The sequence below is a fragment of the Aethalodelphis obliquidens genome, unplaced genomic scaffold (assembly GCF_003676395.1).
Source record: "Aethalodelphis obliquidens isolate GAN/ISIS:26980383/991018 unplaced genomic scaffold, ASM367639v1 scaffold89, whole genome shotgun sequence".
In the NCBI taxonomy this organism is placed as follows: Eukaryota; Metazoa; Chordata; class Mammalia; order Artiodactyla; family Delphinidae; genus Aethalodelphis; species Aethalodelphis obliquidens.
Window position 1 is genome coordinate 2,707,463 of NW_020838033.1, and position 22,716 is coordinate 2,730,178.

At 51.5% G+C, this 22,716-nt stretch overlaps 1 protein-coding gene across 14 annotated transcripts in view; it reads right to left on the bottom strand.

The window, feature by feature from the left end:
- The window catches only part of NFE2L1 (NFE2 like bZIP transcription factor 1), a 22,959-nt gene continuing 243 nt past the window's right edge, over positions 1 to 22,716 (bottom strand). Inside the window, exons 2-8 of one of the 14 annotated variants that reach the window (XM_027094591.1) lie at positions 21,991 to 22,142; positions 11,523 to 12,538; positions 6,478 to 6,693; positions 5,977 to 6,066; positions 5,592 to 5,750; positions 3,446 to 4,800; positions 1 to 268 (exon numbers count right to left, since the gene is read on the bottom strand). In XM_027094591.1, coding sequence (XP_026950392.1) covers positions 205 to 268; positions 3,446 to 4,800; positions 5,592 to 5,750; positions 5,977 to 6,066; positions 6,478 to 6,693; positions 11,523 to 12,032 — 2,394 coding nt within the window. In that variant the 5' untranslated portion in view covers positions 12,033 to 12,538; positions 21,991 to 22,142 and the 3' untranslated portion in view covers positions 1 to 204. Of the gene's footprint in view, positions 269 to 805; positions 4,801 to 5,591; positions 5,751 to 5,976; positions 6,067 to 6,477; positions 6,694 to 6,848; positions 7,883 to 7,919; positions 8,386 to 11,522; positions 13,720 to 14,021; positions 14,148 to 21,990; positions 22,143 to 22,716 lie in introns of those variants that run through there. The other 13 variants (XM_027094590.1, XM_027094594.1, XM_027094592.1 and 10 more) reach the window with 13 other exon arrangements.

Sequence of the window (22,716 nt, forward strand, 5' to 3'; positions counted from 1 at the left end):
TCTATTTCCGTCGCCTTACATGATTTAAAATGTGTGGGAAAATCAGTTTGAATGATGCCTAGGACTAAAGTCAAGACAAAGCAAGCCTTCGACCCCTACCCAAGCACGTCACCCAGAAGTTTGGTCCTGAGGTTTGCTCATCTCCCTGCGAAATCTAGGACCTCGTCTCACTTCCTGTCTCAGGTGTAGCAGCCTTCACAGTCCTTACTTGAGGTCTCGTATCTTCTTCCTGCCAGAAAAAGCCTTGAAGCTGGAACACCCACTCCACCTGCCAACAGCAAAAAGAGGTCAGCCCCACAGCAGTGCTGACCAACTTGGCCCAAAGCCCCAGCTAATCAGCAAGCTCCCAGACACAACTGTACATTTCTCCATAAGGGGACATGGGGGAAGGGGGTGACCAAAACACACTTTCTCAGACCAGAGGCAACACTAGCAAAGGGGAAGGTGAGAGGACTTTTTCTTAAAATCTTTAAAATCTGTTTGAAAAGTTGCAAAACAAGATAAAAGTTATAGCCTAATTGTGTACTAAACAAAAATATACACATTTCTAGAAAGTATACAAAAACATTACTCTGAATTTTACTTGTCACAGTTTTCTGTATATAACTTGTATTTTTTATCAGCATAAATTAGTTTTTCTGACTTAAGTTTTAGCCTTTTTTTTTTAAGAATCTTCGTTTTATTTGGCTTACAGTCATAAGTTAATTACTAATTAGGAAAGAGCTCGTTTGATAGGACCAACCCGTTCCAACTAGATGGGGGGCAAAAGACATTGTAAATTGAAACAAAAAAGAACTCAGTGTTATTCCCAGAATTCTATTCACCCCATAGGATAAACTCTAGTAGCATCATTAAAGGACTGGGCTAAGCCAGGTCATACAGTGGTACATGGGGAGTTCAAGATCACAGGTTTCATGAGGAGGATCACAGCTTCCAGTCCTAAACTTCATGTGGTAATCTCACAGAGACTGCCAGGTGGGCATTCATTACTTGGACATTTGTTAAGTACCTACCCCTAGATGCGCATGTGGCTGTTCCAGCAACCATCCAGTACCTTAAAGCATTTAACTCTTTACAGGCTTTTTGTATTATTTTGAGGGAGAACAGATTCTGGTCACCTCAGCTGGAGAGCTTTCAAATGCCTTAAACCCTGGGGTCTAGCGTTCTGTTCTCTGGTTCCGTGGCCCTGCTATTATAGTGAAGTGCTTGGCGTGTGCTGGTCCTGTAGATCTCTTGGGTTTCTGCCATCACCGTCATCACTGTGACTACGCTCCAAAGCTCTGCACCCCCTTGGTAGGTGGGGCCACCAGAGAAATAACAGCACAATCAATATTAAAAATGCAGTTTGCCACAGGAAGACAGGTAAGGAGCTGGGCCAGGTGACAACACCCACCTAGCCTAGCCCTACGAGAAAGGCCAAAAAGGATTCTGAATCCTTCGTCTAAAAGGATTCAGCTGGCAAACCCTACAGAAAGGTACATAACCCCTGTCTGGAAGCTTTAATACAGTATTTAAGACTCTTGTCTTTCTAAATTCTTCATTGTCAACCTCCTCTGCTCTCCACCCACTTTCCCCTAAGAGCTCTGCCTTAGCCACACAATGGCCAGTCCTCTCCTCATGGGGCCTGTTTCCTTTACTCTCAATTTAAACTCAAAATAGGGAAAAATTGCACTTGAGAATAAATCATCCATTTTATTTTATTTTATTTTGTCATGTGCTCACAGCATCTCTCTCTCCTCTCCCTGGCAGGTCACAGAGATAAATTAAAAATAAAATCTACAAGGAAAATAATTTATAAAAGCACTTCCCAGGCTCGTGCCTTCTATCCCTACTGCTCAGTTAGAATGCCTCCCCACCTAAGCAGGGAGGAGAATCTGCTTCCCCCCTTCAACTCATTCCTGCTAGCCTGGGGCAGACAATGCTCCAGACCCAGGCCGAGGTGGGGACAGCAGTGGCAACAGTTAGAGACACTGTGGTCCTGGAACCACCTGGCCACCTTGGCGCTCCCCTCTCTGCCTCCCCCAGGCGGTCCTCCAGGAGCCCTTGCTAAACTGGGGGTGTGGAGAAGCTGCCTGTGGCCAAGAGCCTGAGGGAGGGGTACCCTCAGCCCCTGTTACATGCATTTCTCAGTCTCCTAGAAAGAAACCCAAAAAAGAAAGACAGAGACCTCGGGACAGAGGAGAAAAATCCCAAGTGTTCACACGGTTACACGGAGTCTTTATGGCAAAGAGAACATTTAGCAGCTTTGAATATTGGTATCTCCTTTTTACTCAACACAAGCATTCTAGACCCTATAAGTGAAACAGGGCTCAAGCCCTAAAAAAATCAAAGCGCAAGAAACTCTAAGAGGACTAGTTTTTGTTGTTGCTGCTGGGTTTTGTAGTTTTTTGTCTTTCCAGTGACAAAGCCCAGTTGTTGGTAGGGGAGGCCTGAGGGAAGGGTCACTCCCCAGTGTTGTGCTGAATACTGCCTGGCTTCTCCACATCATCCCCCTGCCTCAGAGCAGCTCCCAGGAGGCTGCAGGCCCAGCCCTGTGGGCACTGCCAGCACCCCAGCTCCAGAAGAGCTCCAGGCAGCTGGTGAGGGGCGGGGGCACACGGGTGGGAAGAGAACAGCATTCGCATGCAGGCTCTGATGGAGACGTGGGAGCCTCAGCTCAGGGGTGACTGGGCACAGAGGAAGATGTATGGCAGGGCAGTGAGTGACATGCTTGGTGTTGGGGCTGCTGCAGCATGAGGCCTCACGACCCCTGCCTGTTGACTCTACCCTTTGATCCTAACCCTCCAAGCCAGTGTCGGGTCCCAGGGGCTCCCCTCTGATGGAAACCTCACAGGAGATATTATCCGAGAGCTCCCCGTCAGGGATGCCAAAGTGCAGGAGCAGGAAGAGTTCACAGGCCCCTCTCAGAACCGACTCCGTGTTCCACCCCTCCCCTAGGCTGAAGTGGGGTTTACTCACACCAGTAATCTAGTCCCCTCTAAAACCTGCTGCCTGGAATCCTGGCCAGAGCCAACTTAACCTGCCCTCTGATTTTCTTCCCGCTTTGATTTTTCTGGGTTTTCTGTTTTCCTTCCTTCCTTCCTTCCTTCCTTCCTTCCTTCCAGGAATGAGACTTTCTACTACTTTCCTCTCCTCTCACAAGTCCCTTACTTTCCCTTTTTCGGCCTCCAGCAATGCCAGCACCACCCTTCCCTCAAAGGAAAAGGGTAGGGGTGAGGACCCTGTCCACCCAAATGGTCTGGCCACTTCCACCCCCCTCAGTGGGGGAAGCTGAGCCAGACAGCGCCTGCGCCTGCCTCTTCCTGTCCACTGACCCGCAGTCATCCCATCTGAGATCTATTGGATAAGAAGGCATTAAAGTCCCCGCTGTAGGTCCAGGTCCAGGCCCAGCCCTTCTCCAGTTTCCATCTCGGTGAGCGTCAACCCCCTTCCTCCCCAGGCTCACTTTCTCCGGTCCTTCGGCTTCCTCTCCTGCCGCCGGGCCTGCTGGTCAGCCAAGGTGCGGGGAATGAGGAGGACGCTGCCATCCCCGGCATACTGCAGCGCATACTGACTGGGCGAGTAGGGCCGCCCGTTCTCATCCCGCAGCCGCCCAAACACTTCCTGGTACAAGCTCTGGACCTTCTGCTTCATCTGCCGCAGGGACCGGAGGAACTCAACCTTCTCCCGCAGCAGCCGGGCTTTATCGCGCTGCAGGTCCTCCACATCCCGCTCCAGGTTCAGGATGGTGTCCAGCTTGCGCTTGCGGCAGTTCTGCGCCGCCATCTTGTTCTTGCCACGGCGCCGGATGTCACGGATGAGGCTCAGCTGGGCTTCACTCAGCTGGTACTTGGACAGCAGCTCGTTGAACTCCTCCACAGGCAGGTTGATGATCTTGTCGTTGGTGAAGGGGATCTTCATGGCTCGGGCTCGATGCTCATCCCGGCTCATCTGTTTGTCCAGGAAGTCGGCCTGCTTCTCCTTGCTGCCCTTCTTGAGGGTGCTGGGTGGTGGCAGGTCAGCAGAGTCGAGGGCACTGGGTGCCATGTTGTATGTGTGGTTGTGGCCCACATGCTCCAAATAGGGCAGGCAGGAGAGCTGAGCTGGGTCCTGGTAGCTCATGCGGCAGAACTTGGAATACTCGGGCTGGTAGCCCACAGCGCCCTCAGCCTCTTCCAGATCCAAGGTCTCAGAGTCAGAACTGTAGCCAACTGCACCTTCCTCAGAAAAGGAGGAAGAGGCTGAGGAAGAAGTAGAGGAAGAGGAAGAGGAAGAAGAGGAGGAGGAGGACGAGGAGGAGGAAGAACTACCTTCAGAGCTGCTCAGGGAGGAAGGGCTATGGCTGGAGTCCAAGGAGAGGCCTGAGTCAGAGTCAAATTCCTCTTCGAGCTGGGAGGCCTGCACGGGGTTAAAGCCTTCTTCAATGGCCAGGTCCATCAGGCTGATCTCATCTAGCATGGCTTCATCTAACAGACCCCCGAGTGGGTCAGGCAGCTCAGGGCCTGCTGTGTCATTGGCTGTGCCATTCAGCTGGGGTGGAAAGAAGAGCCCTGCCAGGTTGGTGGAACCAAAGGTGGAGTTGAGGCTGGTGGAATTGCTGGGGACCAGCGGGAGCAGCGTGGAGCTGCCGGCCACAGGCAGGCTCTCCACCTCCGGGCTGAAGAGTGAGAAGTCCTGGCTGCAGCCCCCCAGGGACGCCTGATGCAGGCTGACATTCTGATTGATGGGAGTGTTGGGGGCAAGGCTGTAGTTGGTGCTCAGTGGGTCTCCTGGAGGGGCATCGTACAGGATTTCACTTGTTGATGTGTTCACTTCCATGGCCTGGGAGGGGAGAAGAGCATCACCGTTCACTTAGCGCAGACTCCATCCCCAGGTGTGGCTGGGGGCTCACGATAGCAGGCACCCAACATAGGCACAGCTGCATGGGTGTAAAGGCAAGAGACAGGAAACCACAGCCCACAGCATCAGCTCCTGGCCCCGCTTGATCCATCATGCCTGGCAGAGACGGGTTCCTCCCTGTGGACTCCACCCCAAGGCAGGACTGATCAGCTCCAGGTCATGTTTGGCCCAGACTCCCCCATCATGGAGGAGAGGAAAAAAGCACCTAACACTGCAGAATCAGCACAGTGAAAAGTACACCCAGCCTTGGAGTAAGAAAGCCTAGCTGCACCACTTGCTGTAAGACCAGGAGCATTTCACTCAGTCTCTCTTTGAGATTCAGTGTCCTCACGTTTAAAATAATAAAGGGTTGACTAGATGATCCCGAGGGCCAAGTGAAATACAATGGCTGTAAAGCACTACAATAATGTCAGCTTTTATTAATGCTAAACCTAGGAAACACCCAGCCCAGTGATTATCTGCCTGAAGGGAAAGAAGGAGGCGCACCTAGGAGGCAGGCCTGCGTTAGAAGCCTCAGCCCCGGGGCTTTAACCCAAACCCCAATCCTGACTCCACCACCTACTGACACGTGGACAGTTACCTCTCAGTGTCCCCACTTTCCTATGGATCAGAAAGGTGTTACTCTCTCTTTTCCCAGAAGTGGAAAAGCAACTGAGTATGAAGACACCCCACACAAAGTCCGAGAGGTTTGTGCCTGGTTCTGATAATCCTACCTGCATTTCCATGATGGACATGAGATCTTGCCACTGCTGTTCCAAATCAAATGGAGACTCTGTCCCCGTCAGGAGAGGAGACAAAAGATTGTTTTGAAGACCTGGGGGCTCACTCTCACTAGGCACTGCTTCTGTTATGCTGGAAATGTCTGCTGGAAACTAGGGCAAAACACAGAGCGTTTAACAGGGGAGGAGGAAAGACCACCTTCTGCTTTCCTCCCCGAGACTACCACCTGAGGTTCTGTTTCTTCCTTCCTCTGAATTCACCCCCAGCAGCCAGGACAAGGCCAACACCAAAAGCCGGCCCCTCAGGCAGCCACAGAGAGACACACTGTGTGCAGGCTGCCCTGCTGACTCAGTGGGCTCTCCCTGGAGTCCTGCTCACCTCAGCATTCTCCCCAAAGGGGCAGGTGGCCTCCAGCAGCCTAAGGCACTCTTCCAGGGACAGGGCTGTCTGGTCCTCCCCACCAGGCACCTGTGGCAACAGCAACTGTTAAGTCTGACTGATCCGGGCCTTGGCTGCCTGTGGGCCGAAGCCCCTTCCCCAGCCTTTCCAAGGGGAAGCTTGAAGGAGGCCCTGCATGGTTGCAGGCCTACACTCGCCCTCCGTTCCCAGGCTGTCGGCTGGCCCTGAGTCCCAAACTCCAGGGGAGAAGAGAGTGGGGGGTTCTGACGCAAGCAGAAAGCCGCTAGATGCTCTGCCTCCCATGTGCTGTTCGTTACCAAGGCGCGGCCCCTCCGCTGCTGCTGCTCTTCTAATCCCGCTTCCTCAGCCACCACTGTGACTTACAGACCCCAACCCAAGATATACATTCAGGCCCATCCCACAGACACAACCTGCCTTCTCTAAAGAGAAGTTTCTAGAAGTGGGCAGAGGCAGAAGTACCTGTGCAGGGAAGCTCTCCCCAGTCTCTCCATCCACTAGCAAGTTTCGTGCCAGAGCTTCTGCACCCTCGCCTGGCCAGGTGTCCTCCTGCTCTGCTCCATCTTGCAGCTCCTTATCCACATCCTGCTCCTTCTGGCGATGACTGTAGTCAAAAATCTCACGCCCAGCCCCCAGGTCAATATCCTGTCGCCAAAGGATGTCAATCAGATCTATGTCCTGAAAGACAGAGCATCATGAGTTTAGCTCTGGGGTCCAGGGGCCCCTCCCTGTCCTGCCCCTCAGAGGTTTCTGCTAGCATCACCCCAACTACTCCCGGGTGGGGCCCCTCCCAATCTACACCTGCCAGACTCTACCCCCTGTCCCCTCCGTACCAGCACGGCTTCATTCATCCATTTCCAGACACCAGCCTCCAAAAAAAAAAAAAAAAAAGAGCTAGCGAAAACCACTAGCACAACCATCACCATACCGGTCTGCGGGCTTAGGATCTGGACCAGAGGCACAGCCAGGCCAAAAGGCAGGGCCATCTTACCACTACTTAAGAAGAAAGGGGGAAGGAGGAGACACTTCCCATTTCGGGAATGGGAATCCCTTAAAACTTGGTTTGTAGAAAGCTGGCCATGGCAAGCAAGAGTGAACTGTCAAGCAAAATTGCTTCGCAGTGGCCAGACTTGCATCAGCCTGTGGTGCCATTTCATTTGCATAAAGGGGTGGGGTGGACTGGAGAGGAAAATCCCTGCATTTGCAACCACCTGATGCAACCAATGACAACGACAGGCTATCCAGCCCTTCCTACAGCCGTTCCCCCTTCCCTGGATGAGGCAGGAGTAAGGCTGAACACCCACAATTCTCAGTCCAGGCTCACCTCAAGATCCATCCCTGCCAGAACAGAATGCCCACTCTCAGCTGATCCCAGCAAGCTGCCTCAATCCCCGGAGAGCCTCAGGCAGTCAGATGATCCTCACTGGACACCCCACCCCTGCCAAGGCCAGCCCCACGGTGTCCCCACAAACCAGTGCTCTCACTCCCTTACCACACCCCAGGACTCACTGACTCCCATCAGGCAACCCACTCAAGGACATAGCCCCCATCACTGCCCAGCCACAACTGCCGCCCCGGGCACCAAAATGCCTCCCTCTCACTCTACGCTGGCGGCTCCTGATTAGTTCCGGCTCCACCTGCTACCCCCAATGCCACCAGCGTACAACCCCAATAAATATGAGGCGTTCGGGTTTCCTGTACATGCCACCCCCTGCAGTTAAAGAAACCCTAAACTGTTGCCTTCCAGTCAGAGATTAAAAGGCAGACACTTTCCAGAAAGCAGTATCCTTAGATTAGACCCACCTCCCTAGATCTGACCAGGTATCCCTCTCCCACAGTAAGCCTCCCTGATCCTAAGACCTCCCAGGTGTACCTCTCCCTGCAGTCTCCCCACATATACCAACCTGAACAGAAGCCCTGGACCCAGGAGCAGAGGGGGGCTGGGCCACCCGGTGACCAGCCACCAAAGAGTTAAGGGGCCGGCTCCCTTTGGCATGGCCCCCACCACTGTGAGAGCTGCGGTCCAGGCGGGTCATGGTGTGCGAGATGAGCCCCAGGGCAGCTGGTGCTGGGCAGCCGGACAGGGGGCTCCAAGGAGCTCTTGGCTCGCAGGGAGCACACCAGGCTGGAAGGGTGGCCCCTTGCTAGCTCCGAGGGGCCCAAGGAGGGTGCCCCGCCCGTGCTGCTGCCTGGGCGGCCCAGCCCAGCCCCCTTCCTCCATCCTGGAGCAGCCCCCTCCCACCTCACAACCCCAGTTCCACTCAGGCGCCCGGCAGCCCCCACCCTGAGCTCACCGCAGAGGCTGCAGTGAGATGGGACTCCCACCCCATGCTCCGTGCTCAAGCTGCAGAGGAAAGCAAGCTCCCTCCTGGGCCTATCCTCCCGCTCCTCCCTCTCTCCCCCTCCCCACGCCCCCCAAACTTGTTACCTAGGCTGCAGCAAGGAGCCAATCCCCTCCCCCTCCCACCCCGCAGGTCACTGCTGAGGCTGCGGAGAGCCAATCCCCTCCCCCAGGTCAGCAGCTGGGCTGCGGAAAGAGCCAATCCCCTCCCACTGTCGTTACCTAGGCTGCGACGAGAGCCAATCTCCTCCCCCAAGTCTCCGCTGGAGATGCGGAAGGAGCCAATCCCCTCCCACCGCCTGTTACCTAGCTGCAGCCGGGAGCCAATCTCTGCACCAGGGCAGCTGGAGAAGCTGCCGCAAGGAACCAGCCCATCCCCGGCCGCCTCCGTCTCCTCAAGGAGACGCACCCAGGGGCGGGCAGCCCCACCCAGCCCAGTCAGCCAGCCGGGGTGGCGCAGTGAGAGCGCCCTGGGGGGAAGGGGTGCCACTCTACCTCCTGTCGCATCCTGCTTACCCAGCCCACTCAGGACTGGGACTCAGGACTGGGCAGACACTCCTCCCACAGCTTCTTCGGGAATCTAAGTTCTTCCCTGGAAGTGTAAGGAGTTTTCCCGTTCCTCAGGAGGGCTGTGGCCAGTCGTCCTCAAACCAAAGGCTCAAAAAGCTAGCCTGGGCAGGAACCCAGTGCACCCAGATCCACTGGGAACCAGGGGCTTTGTCACCCTACAACAAGCTAGACAAGAGGAAGGGGGAAATCCATCTGCACAAATGCAGGGATGTCACAGTGCCGGCCAGGCCTAGCCCCAGGCAAGAGGAGGGAGGCAGGAGCCTGAACGCCAGCACTGAAGGAGACAGGTGCTCCGCAACGTCCTGGACACAAACATGTCCCCCCTGCCCCCCACTTTCTTTTTACCCCAGGCTTTGTTCAAGAGCCATCTCTGCCTGAGCCCCGGCTTACATCTCTAAAGCAGGAAGAATGCCCCTGACAGAATCAGGGTCACAATTCTGGCTCCCATCCTCACTGCTGCTCCCCTTGAGCCTAAGGTCAGGTCAGGGACAGTATGTTCTCCTTGGTCGCAGAGTGCTCCTCCTCGCCTGCAAAGAGCTGTACACAGGCCACCCCCCTCTCTGGGCAGAGTGCCAACCTCGAGGGGAATCCTATCCCTGACAAGGGCCTGGGCTATAGCTGTCCATCGAACAGGCCTGGCAGCAGGGGAGTGCTGCCACCCAGGGATAATACCAGCTCCAGCAGTGCCTGTCACATGCTCTGGACCTGGGTATTTTTATCCCTGAGTTGCTGAGGAAATAATGTTCTAGACACACAAAAATCCTCCCTTCCCCCATACCCAGCCTGGGCCCCTAACGCTAACCCACCCCCAATCTCCAAAGGGAGCAGTGAAAGCCTGGGGTCAGGGAAAGCACAAACTTCACGAAGATCAAGAAATGGAGGCAAGCAGGGTCAAAGTCCCATCCCATTCCACCCCAACCCAGCCAATTACATTGAAAACATCCCATCCCACCCCATCCCAGGAGAGATCCCTGCAGGAAGAGGAATGAAGCTATGCCTGCTGGGTTACCAGCAGCAGGGTTCCCAAGCCCAATTACATCTACCCCTTGAGGAGCTACCGTGGGTGGGATGATGGAAGAGGAGGCTGGGAGGCATACTTCTTCAGACCACTGTGCCAAGACTGGAGTCCAGTTGAAGGTAAATAACAGAGGAAGCAGAAGAGAGGTGGCACTGTAAGAATCTCAGAAAAGAGGCACTGCAAGGCAAGGAGTGCTCACGACTCCCATACGCAGGTAATTCTAGTCTCTCTCAAAGCAGAGCCAATGTGAGCCAGCTAAGCACAGAGCAACCCTGGCACTACTGACATTTGGGGCCAGATCAACCTGTTATTTAGGGGCTGTCCTATGCTTTTTAGGAAGTTCGGCAGCATCCCATGCCTCTCTCCACTAGATGCCAATAACACCTTCTCCAGTTGTGACAACCAAAGCTGTCTCTAGACACTGCCACATGTTCCCTGATGGACAAAATCATCCCCAGTTGAGGACCACTGGCCCAGAGAAAGCCACATGATTTGACAGTCACTAACATTCAGAGAACCGAGCTTAGAACAGGCTTCAACGCGGGATGGTAGGCAAAACCTGGTCTGACTGGTATGCAGAAAGAGCCAAGTTCTACAGCATCTGTAAAACTTTTAACATACCTCCACACTCCCTCTTCCCAAACACTCCCCCCATTCACCCCCGCCTCAAGACTCAGCTCTGGAAAACCCAGCCCAGTGCAATCCAGCCTCCTCCTTCCCTAATGGCCAGCGACTGAACTGGATCTTTTCCCAAGCTCCCGAAGACTGAGTGGCAAGACAGGTCCAAACGCAGAGCTCAAAGCAGTCTTATCACATTGGTGGGGGAGGGGCAGCAGAAACCATTTAACATGGTTAGAGGCGACTGCATCACCTTCTGCCCACAACAGTTTGTCAGCCACTCGTCAGTTCAGACCTCTGACAGCTCAAAGCAAGCTGCCTTCAGCAGCAGAATGCAGTTTCTCTTCTAGTTCCCATCCATCCCTCCCGTCCCTACTCGCTGCAGTGGGCCTTTAGCAAAGAATGGGAGCCTTGGCCCTCTCCTGGCCAAGAATAACTATCTAAATCTACCCCTTGGCTCAGACCCAGGAGAGGAGACTTATCAGGACCTTACCACCACAACAGGCCTGACCACAAAGGAGGAGAACTTCAGAATACGTAGGTGTGTTTTGATGTGGGGGGAGGTACAAGGCAACAGTCCACAAAATATTTGTGTCTTAGCAACGAACATACACCGCATCAAAGCCCATCATAACATGACTCCCTCCCCCACCCCAGGCCTCCAGGAGTCATGTTGAAATCCAAGCAGTAAACACACAGGCATGTTCTAAGGACCTCCCACTGCCCTGACAGTTCATTTAGAGGTGGGTCAATGGTTCAACACCAGGAAATGCTCCCAACCCCCAATCTTAGTCAGACAATCTAGCCCACTCCTATCCCAGAACAATGCCTGAGACCCCCCGGAACCTCTCTGGTTCTTTGCAGGGCTTACTACTATTACTACACTCTTTCCTGACCACCCTTCAGCCCACCCCCGCAACCCCAGACCCTTCCCACCCTCCCCTCCACGTCGCCACTAACCTCTTTGGTTAAGTCTCCACTGACTGGAGGGGCTACAGCCCCCAAATCCTCCAAATCTTCACTGAATCCCTGCTCCGTTTCGCTTTCTCGCACCCCGTTGTCTGGGCCTGTCACATCTTGGAGACCACTGGAACTCTCGAGGGCGAGGCCCGAGCTGGGCTGGCTGCCAGAGACAGACCCCTCCGGATCCCGGTGGACCAGCCAGGCGTTAACCTCAGTGGTTGGCACCTGGAACCTGTCCAGGGCCCTCACCTGACTGAGGAGCCGCCGGGCAGTGAAGTAATTGTCCAGGTCTATGCTCTTGGGGTGGATACCATAGCCATCCAAGGTATTCCTCAGGTTGTGGAACTGGGTCTGAGTATAGGCAGAACTGGGCCCCAGGATGATCTCCCGGAGCGGGGGGAGCTGCGAGGTCAGGTAAGTATCCACGTCCACCCGCACCCCGATCAAACTCAGCAGAATGGTGAACTGGAGGAGTCCTTCCGTTAAGTATTTCTTCAGAGAAAGCATTGCTGAAGGACCAGAATGTTTATGCTTTTTGGTTTTTAAATCTTCCAAAAGACAAATCAAGGCCACTGCTCTGCTGCTCCAGCCAGCAAGTTACCCTCCTCAGTGCCAAACCCTGTACCCCACCCTGGCAGAACACAGGGGCTGAGCTTCCTGACAGCCTCAGAGGAAAGCACACCCCTTGGAGCCAAGGCCACACTCCAGACCACATTCACTTTTCCCTTCTTGACACCTCACCTCTGAAAGTACAACTGTTTCCTAACCCAGTCCAGGCCCTCAGGGCCCACGTGACTTACTGTCTCCACAGTCCACATACAGTCACTTCCTCACTCACATTAGTTGTCCTCTCTGTAAATTTCACTGCAGGTTGTTCTCGGCAACAGCTGATGGATATTATTTTTCCTTCTCTCTCCTAAGGTTTATTTCCTTTGGCTGGAGCTACAGGCCTTTTGTCTTGGGTCAGAGTGTCCCGCCTCCTCCACACTTACCAGGGGGGTTTCCAAAGAAACCTGAAATGGGAATCACAAAAGCAACAGGATAAGATTCCATAATTTTCATGCCATGACCAAGGCAGAGGTAGGAAACACATTAAAAGGCCACTTTTATTTTTTATTTAAAAAGAAATCAGTTATTATACTCCAAGAAAAACAAAACATGAAAACCTGTTACAGACAGAACAACTATGAGAGGAAGGTATTGCTCACAAGGGATCTCAGTTTCTGGATATTAATTCTGCAGCACCCTAAAAGGTGGCTCACTTTGGATAAGCAGATAATGCCCAGGGCATCCAAAATACTTTACACGTTGTCTGATTTACCAACCCTCCCCCCACCCCATACACACTACCCAGCTTCTATTTTTAGCGTGAGAAGTCCATTTCCTATCTTAAAAGAAAGTTTGTTTCTCCTCTCTCAGTAGAAAACTGCCTACAATTCTTGTGCCTTCAAGTTCTAAAAGGGAGGGAGAGATTATTAATGGGTGAGAGTAAAAGGACAAGAAGACAACCACCACATCATAGAAAAGAATAACGCCTTTTGTTTTTCCAACTTTAAAATCTGATTTCCCTTTCCTATCACTCTCACATTTTAAAAAAATGGGGGTACTGACGAGATGGGGGGCCCTGAGGCAGGATTATTAGGTCCAGAATTTGAATAGGCAGGTTTTATTTTCATTCACGTGACCTTCTGATCCAAAGCAGAAGGATATGGCCAAGTCTTCAACCCAGATAGCCAAGTGGGGAGGGAGTAAAGTTGCCTTTCACTTTCTAGTCTCTACTTCTGAGCTTCCATTAACCTCATAAACCACGACATAGCTCTCTCCTGTTCACTGCTGTGACCCATCTACGAACTTCATCCTAAAGAGAAAGAGGGATATATATACATACACACACACACACACACACACGCCCTTATCTGGTTGGAGTAAACATAATTGCGACCCAGAATTCCTGCTTACACTTCCCTCCAATTCTCACGCAATTTACTACTAAAAACCTCCCAAGAGCCAATTAAGTTCGAGAAACCGGACAAGGTCCCTTAAAGATCGAGTAAGGCCAGGCCTGAGCCCGGTCCCACCCTGCCCCGGATACCCGAGTCCGGCTGGGACCAAGTCGCCATGCCGCTCCTGGCGCCTCGACTTCTAGCCTCTGGGCAGCAGCGAACAAGTGCTACTTTCCTGGCCTTGACCCACCCTGACGGCCAAACCCCACCCCGCCCTCCGCCCTTATGGCCCCACCCCGCTCCCAAGCCTGGGCCTAACACCACGCCTTCTCAGGCCCTCAGCCCTCCCCAGTCCAACCCACCCCGGAGATGCTTTCTCCACTGCCTCTCGGCCCCTCCCTGCCAGGCCCAGGGCCCGGCCCCGACGCGAACTCCGCTCGGCCGCCCGCTCCCGCCTCCTGCCCCTCAGCTCCACCCCGCCGCCCTTCACCCCGTAAGCCTCGGCCCCGCGGCGCTGCGCCCCTCCCGTTAGGGAAAGAAATGTGCTTGATACCCTCTGCTGATCTCGGCGTCCGCCGCTGCCGCCACAGCAGGCGCTCAGCCCGAGCCAGGCCTTGCCGCCGCCACCGCCGGCCGGCCTAGAGCTCGCCAGCCTCCGCTTCCCTCCCCGCCCCCTCCTTCTACCTCACACGGAAGCCCGCCCTCCGCGTACTCCCCCGGGACACGTTTCTCCAATCAACGAGCGGAGACATTGGCCGTCGCCGGATGTCGCTTTGATTGACAGCAGAGAGAACCCAATGGCTGAGTGCGCCTCCTTCTCCCTTTACCGATTTCCCAAGACTGACACGGTCCACGGCCCAATGGGCATGTAGGCCCGCCCCACGGCATGGGCCCACCAATAAAGTGGGGCGAAGGCCCTATCGCCCGGCGTTCGGGACCCTTCAGCCGTGCGCCCGTCGCTCGCCGGCTGCAGGAGGTATTACAGGCTGGGCACGGAGTGAAGTTAATAGGCTGAGCGCTTCCAGTGCATTCTTTGGCGAGGGTATAAGGGCTTAGGGCTGGGAATGGGAGGTGGTATCGCCGCCGGAGTGCGGGGTCCCCCCCTTGAGGGTTCCCACGGTGACTTGCAAAAGTCCAGTAAGACCTGAGATGCTGAGGTGGGGCACAGAGCATGTGTTTCGCATAGTGGGGACGCTCGTGCCGCCATTTTGGGTGCTGGCAGCGGAAACCGCTCTCCTAGCTTCCGCTCCGTGCGGGCTGCGCGTTGGGCCCCTTGCCAGTCAGGGATCCTTACGCCGCCTGTCCCAGGCAAACCCTGCGGACGGCTTGCCACGACGGTGGTGGGACGTTGGGGTTATGAGGAATGTGACATAATTAGTTGTTTTTGTCATAATACAAACACTTTCTCCTCTGTACCAACCTCCCCACACACCCCCTCTGCCCAGCCTCCCACGCAGGTTAGTTTTGCTTTTCAGGAACTTTCCTCAGTTTCTAGTGTTCTCCAGTCTCTTCTAGCCGACATCTTTGTGATTTCCAAACGTTGGTTTACCTCCAGCATCACCTTGGGAAGTTGTTGAACTTGCACATTTTGAGGCACCACACCAGAGGTTCTGATTCTTACCCTGGGGTGGCAGCCTGATAACCTTGCCCGTTTATTAAACAACTCGGGTAGTTTTCATACAGCTGGTGCAAAGACCACTTTTAGGCTGTCACTGAGTTGGCGGCGTTTGCAGTAAGTTGTTCCTAGCTGTGGGACAAAAAGAGGCATTGACTCAAATTCTTGACTCCCTGGAAGATCCTGCTAATCTAGTGGGCGAGCCATTGGTCCTTATACAACCAAGGACAAGGCCAACTGGTAATTTATTTGATGAGAACACCTAGTCCATCATGTGTTTGGAGAATTAGGCGGCTTAATTCTGGGTGGTTCACAGATTATAATGCACTTTCACCATGTAGGAGTATACTGCGTTGAATCCTCAGAAAACTAGTTACTCATTTCAAAGACAGATTAAGGGGACTTCCCTGGTGGTGCAGTGGTTAAGAATCCGCCTGCCAATACAGGGAACATAGGTTTGAGCCCTGGTCGGGGAAGATCCCACATGCCACTACTGAGCCCGAGTGCCACAACTACTGAAGCCCGAGCCCCTTGAGCCCTTGCTCCGCAACAAGAGAAGCCACTGCAACGAGAAGCCTGTGCACAGCAACAAAGAGTAGCCCCCGTTCCCCACAACTAGAGAGAGCCGTTGCGCAGCCAAAAATAAATAATTAACCAAAAAAAAGATGGGTTCAGAGAGCACATGTTTTATTTATTCATTTTACTATTTGTCACCCAGAAAATGCTAAAATAGAAACCCCATGAGGACTAGAATTTTGTGCATTAACTGTTGAGTCTTCAAAACCTAGGACAGTGCCTGCAATAGCAGATACTTAATACTTGCCGGGAGTTCCCTGGTGGTCTAGTGGTTAGGATTCCAGACTTTCACTGCCATGGCCTGAGTTCAATCCCTGGTCAGGGAACTGAGATCCCACAAGCCCACAGTGTGGCCAAAAATAAATAAATAAATAAATAACATCTCGACTTTAAAAAATAAATAAGGAACTTCCCTGGTGCCGCAGTGGTTAAGACTCTGCACTTCCCATGCGAGGGGCCTGGGTTCAATCCCTGGTCAGGGAACTAGATACCACATGCATGCTGCAGCTAAGAGTTCACATGCCACAACTAAGGAGCTGGTGAGCCACAGCTAAGGAGCCCGCCTGCCACAACTAAGACCTGGTACTACCAAACAAATAAGTAAAATATTTTATGGAAGTTCCCTGGTGGGCTAGTGCTTAGGATTCCGCGCTTTCACTGAGGAGGCCAGGGTTCAATCCCTGGTTGGAGAACCATCCCACGTGCCGCCAGAATACAAGAAATAAAACAAAACATTTTTTAAATAAATAAATAAAAAGTACTTGCTGAATAACTGAAGGGGAACTCAAGCAGGCCTGTGATTAAAAGTTCCTGTTAAAAGCAGAAATCAATAATTGGAGGAGGTGTGGTTTTGAAGGATATGGCATATTATCTAAAAAAATGGATGACCTTTCAGCCCCTGAATAAGACCATGAAGGTAAACACTGCTGTTGGATAAGAAAAGAGGAGAAATTAAGGTGTAATCAGTAACTCTAAAAATATATCAAGGGGGTTGAGAAGGAAATATTTTAAAACCATAGCACTAAAAGATATCAAGACTAGACTAAAGTTACCAGGCTAAAATACAAGACTATTTTGAGAAGCTAGAAGGAGAAATTGCATACTAAGAGTGGCCATCTGTTTGACACAGCAAATAGAGAACAATTTTAAACCTTGACACAGTTCTGAAAAAACAACAACTGGGCAATCGTTTATCTATGGGGAGTCAGGGAACCTTAGCACCAACAAAACTGAGTGTTTTGGACAGTCCATTTGTACTTTACAAGTTTCTTTTGAGCTGCATAGCAGGGTACCAGGTGCCTGGGATGAGAAATAAAGTTATGTAGTACATATAAGACTAACATGAAATCAAGATAAACATTCACTGAAATGGCAACTGTGGGTGGGACAGCCACACTGAGGAGATAACCATGTGATACTCTCACATCACTTTGAAAGCCTAAATTCATTTGGTCACTTTTTAATGACTCACAAGTTTGTTAAGATAGCTCTCTTACCCATCCTCTTTTTTCCTTTCTCTCCTTTCTGGGGTCCTGGGTGTGGAGAGAGTTACAGGCACTGAGAATAGGAAGGGCTCCATGTTAATCCTTAGAGAAACATGGGGAGGGGGAAGGGTAAGCTGGGACAAAGTGAGAGAGTGGCATGGACATATATACACTACCAAATGTAAAACAGATAGCTAATGGGAAGCAGCCGCATAGCACAGGGAGATCAGCTCGGTGCTTTGTGACCACCTAGAGGGGTGGGATAGGGAGGGTGGGAGGGAGACTCAAGAGGGAAGAGATATGGGGATATATGTATATGTATAGCTGATTCACTTTCTTATAAAGCAGAAACTAACGCACCATTGTAAAGCAATTATACTCCAATAAAGATGTTAAAAAAAAAAAATCCTTAGAGAAGGGGTGGGAAAGGTGTGGAGAGGTCTTTTGCCCACACTATCCTGTTCCCTTTCTTTTGCCTCCCAACTTCAAGTACTATGTTTAAATGTGTATAATAATTATTTGAGTGTAAAGTGGGAGAGAGCTGGATCAGGAACTGTATTATTGGGTTAAAGAATGACTAGGAGAAAAAAAAAAGAATGACTAGGGGTAGTTAGCTTAGCAGTTACAGAAAGGTGGGAAGAAAAATGGGGAAGACAAAGAATTGCTAGCCCATTGCAGGGGCTGAGGAGAGCAGAGACGTAGAGAAAATCTCAGCAGCCGGCAGTGAGGCCTGGCAGGGTGTAGGCACCCAGGATATTTAATAGTACTCTGTGTAGGGAGTGGAGATCGAAAGACCGTCTTCCACGCTGTCTAGAGTTCCAGGTCAAGTCTGAGCAGGTGTAAACCTCCTTCCCAGAACCCACTGATTAACCTTGTAAAATCCAGGGTGTGTCCTTCTTCACCCAGGAAGCCACCCTCCTCCCCGCCCCCCACACACACACCCTCCTTTCCCGGGAACAGCTGTTAATAGGACAATTACCCAAGAAGCGAAAGAAAGATCCCATGCTGATGTGTCATCCGTCCTGGTATATCCATTAAATCAGACTGAGAAGACCACTGGAAAAAGTGAGTGCATGCACTTGCTCCCTGAGGGAGAGGCTGAGAGCCAACAGTGGAACCAGGTCTTGCCAGGGAGGCTCCAGGCTGCTCAGGAGAGAAGGCAGTGGGAAGCCAGGAAGTTGGTTAGTTCTAATGCACAGGGATTTGGGGTCATGAAAGGAAGCCAGCTAACTACACTGAAATCCTACTCGTCCCAGTGATATCTACGTTGACCCACCCTCCTCTGTAGGAACAGCTGTTGCTGCCATCGGGCAGGCACATCCATCCTCCAAACATCCTGTGATGATGACTCCTGTCCAGAAACCCTCGGAGAAGGGCATGTGGGAAGGCAGACTGGCTGTGGTTTAGAGTTCTTCTGGAATAGCAGGAATTGCTTTTTCCCCAAAGGGGAAACCCAATCTTTCTGCCATTCTGCTCACCCATTAGTTTTCCTTTCTTTAAAAATGTTTTTAAATGTTGTTAACCTATATAAATATTTCTCACTCTCCAATTTCCAACTAGTCAAGGGGAATGGATAAAATGACTGCCTGAGATTTCCTTAACACCCTTCTGAGAGATTCTAGCATTACATCCTGTCAATACCCCCTTTCTTACATGGTAAACATCATTAGCAAGCTTGTTACCATTAAACCATCAAAAGAGGTTCTACAAGCCAGTCTCTTCCCTGTGCACCTCTCCCATGGCTGTCTTAGAAGATTGCTTCTCAACCCTGGCTGCACATTAGAATCACCTAGGGGGCTTGCCCAGGTCCCACCCCCCCAACTAATTAAATCAGAGTCTCCCAGAGCAGCCCTGGACATCAGGATTTTGTAAAAGCTCCTTAGGTGATTCTTATATGCAGCCAGAGTAGAGAATCAGTAGCTTGGGGGCAAGAATCCAAGTTGAGTAAAAAAGCACAGCGGTGGTAATCATGAGTGCGGACCAGAATCACCACCTGATTTTACGACGTGCTCTTTCTCAGTCCTAACGTGTTCTCTTCCTGGACCTACCCAATGAAAACGCTTCTTTGGTCATTCATGTCTTGGTGTAACATTTTATGAAGCTGAACTCAGTGGTCCTGTATGTCTCACCATGTCGTCCCAAACAGTGTTGGGTAACTTTCTTTGTATAGCTCTCAGTGTGGCATGTCACAGTCAGTGAGGTGCTATTGTGAGGCGGGAAAAGTGGGTGTTTTGGACTCAGAGCTGCGTTCCAAAACTTACTAGTTGGGCCCTCCTGAGCTAAAATGGAGATAACTATATACATATTCACAAAGTTTAAAAATCGGATCCTGTGTATAAAGTCATTCATGCATGGGTAGAGCTAAGCGTGAGGTCCCTTTCTTGCCCAGCTCTCTCTCCACCCACCCTACAACCTTGTTATCCCAGAGAAAGCCAAACACATTGAAGAAATGAGAGCTGTCTTTAGGATAGTCAACTGGAAACTCATCCTGCAGACAGAGCATGGAAGCTTTCGTTTTCTCTCTGGAGGATGCCACAAGCACACACAACCACACCTCACATTGCACACACACCTCCCCCTCTTGACATTATAGCAGGAAGGAGAGAGAAAGGCTGTTACCCAAGGGAGCTGTTTCTTCTTGTCACACAAGAACAGATGCTGAAATCCTAGGACAGACAGCACAGAAATGTGGCAGCAGGAGGGTGAGTCAGAGGAAATGGAATGGTCTCACCTTCAAGATACATCAAGGCCCAGAGGGGAACCTATTTGAATCACTAGCCTCCTGGAGATTCCAAAGGGCAGAGACGTGTGTGTGTGTGTGTGTGTGTGTGTGTGTGTGTGTGTGTGTGTGTGTTTAGGGCCAATTCTGAGTCCAGCTTCTCCACAGACCCCAGCTGCTTAGAGATGCGCACAGCACCTCCTCCCAGGGCACCCCGCCCCTTCTCAAGGAAGGAGGGAACAGGGAAACAGCAAGCGGCTTTCTTTTTGAACCCAGCTCTGGCTTCCTCATTCTGAGAAGCTCACCAGCAGCTTCTTTTCTGCTGCACTTGCAGGCTTCCCAAGTGCTGCCAGCCTTACACTGTAAGGCTGTGCTCTGTGGGGGACATTGTCCGGACACCGTGTACACTGAACTTGTATGTTTATACAGAATCCCCACTAAAGGGGCACCCCAGGTTGGGGGACCCTGAGGAAGGAAAGGAGTCCTGGGGTCTCTGTTGAGGGAGTTTGGGAAGGAGCCATGATAGGAGGAAATCTCTTCCTTGAAAAGTTCAACTTGAGTGCTCTGGATTTACTTATTCACCACGGCACTTAAGCTGTAAAGCGATCCTGATGATGATAACGATAGCAACCCTGGTGGTGGTGGTGGTGTTGGTGGTGCTGAGGATTTTTCGGTTCCTAAGCTTCCTTCCCTGGCCTTCTCTCTCATCCCCAGCCCCTCTGCCCCCCTCAGTGCCTCTCAGCCACTCTGCTGTCACTAATTCCTCCCCCTCCTCTCCCCGGAGCCACTCCTGCTCTCTAAGTCCCCTGTCTTCCCAGGTCTTCCTCTCCTTCTGCAAGCTGACCCTCTCCCACTGTGGGTACCATTCACTACACAGAGGCTAGGAAATGCCCCTGGAGGCTTTTTGGTGCTGTCGTTGTAAATATGAGCTAATAATGGACGAGCTCACAGAAATATTAAAGCATCGAAATAATCAAATCAGTACTTTTTTAAAATTTATTTTATTTTTGGCTGCTTTGGGTCTTTGCTGCATGTGGGCTTTCTCTAGCTGCAGCGAGTGGGAGCCACTCTTCGCTGCGGTGCGTGGGCTTCTCACTGCAGTGGCCTCCCTTGCTGTGGAGCACCGGCTCCAGGCACGCGGGCCTCAGTAATCGTGGCACACGGGCTCAGTAGCTGTGGCTTGCAGGCTGTAGAGCACAGGCTTAGTAGTTGTGGCCCACGGGCCTAGTTGCTCCGTGACACATGGAATCTTCCCGGACCAGGGCTCGAACCCGTGTCCTCTGCCTTGGCAGGCAGATTCCTAACCGCTGTGCCACCAGGGAAGCCCCAAATTAGTATTTTTAATAACATTGAGCCGGCATGACCATTGACATAACTTCTGATCATCTGGAATCCAAGCAATTAAAATACTGTCTTTTCCTCCATTATACCAAATAGCATTGATTAATGTTCATTATTATAACTCTGGTAGCCTGCAGGGAAGATTCAGATGTGCCTTCTAAATCATCATAAAGAGGTTCAGTAGACGTTTCCTCAGACACGTGTGGCTCGCCCCCTCACTTCCTTCAGCTCTTTGTTCAAATGTCACCTTCTTGAAGGCTTTCTCAAATGACCCTGATGAAAATGGCATTTTTCCCTGCCTCTCCCCAACCCCTCACATTCCTGACACCCATTCCTGATCTATTTTTCTTCATAGTGCTTACCAGCAATTCAAATAATATCTATTTTATTCATTTATCTGCGTATTATGTCTTGCACAGAAATGCACACACACACACACACACACACACACACACAAACACTTGAATAAGCTCCACGAGAGCAAAGATTTTGTTTACCTTGGCTATTGTTGCATCCCAGTGACTAAAAAAGTAACTGGCACATAGGAAGCACTCAAATATTTGTATGGCACATAAAACATGGTTTCACTGGACCTGTCATGTGTCCTCTTTGGGGCACCAGCGATTCCACAGGCACATTATCTCTATTTTTGTAGTACGCAATGCCTGATGCAGAGAAGGACCACACACATTTGTAAACAAATTAGTAAAAGTGGTATTTGGAGATTAAATACAACAAAAGAAATATGTAGGGTGCTGAGACAGAGAATGTGACAGCAGAGACCTACCAAGTCAGATTCGGTGGTTGTCAGAGAAGGCCTTTTGGTGATGACATTGAAGTTGAGATGAAGAATGAGATGGCTTGAAACCATTCAGCAGAGGAAACCCCCATTCCCCAGTCACCTGGGATGAGTGAGTGTGGTACCCAACATCAAAGGACCTGAAGAGAAGAATGGAGAAGAAATTCTTAGTCTGAATTTCTGGGTTCCACCTCCATTCAACTATTGATTAGCTGAAGGATCTTGAAAGATCACACAAACTCTGAGTCTCCCTTTGCTTGAAATGGGGATGAGAACACCTACCTCACAGGTGTAAGTTATATCAGATAATGTACGTGAAAAGTCTTAAGTGTAAAATGCATGCCTGGTATTGTGACAGGTAAATGGTAAGTACTGTAAACTCTGTACCGTTGGAGTGTGAATTTCCCACTGGCCTTGAGGACGCTGAAGCTAAAGCTTGTCCTCTGGTGTACTTAGGCCAAAGGAACGAAAGCGTGGCAAAGCCTGATGCCATTCACTGGTGAAGCCTTTGTGCTGCTAGGCATCTGTCTTGTTTCAGATTGTGTCGTGTCTGTGTCTTGGGAGACTTCTGCCACGGCGTCCGGGCGCCATGGCTCCCTAACCCAAGTCGCGTGAGAGGAGTGGGAGAAACTCTTCTATGCAGAGGGGTCTCTCTAAGAGCTGCCCTCATCTGCTCCCACTGCTAGAACCTGTCTCTGAGACCCAAAGGATGAC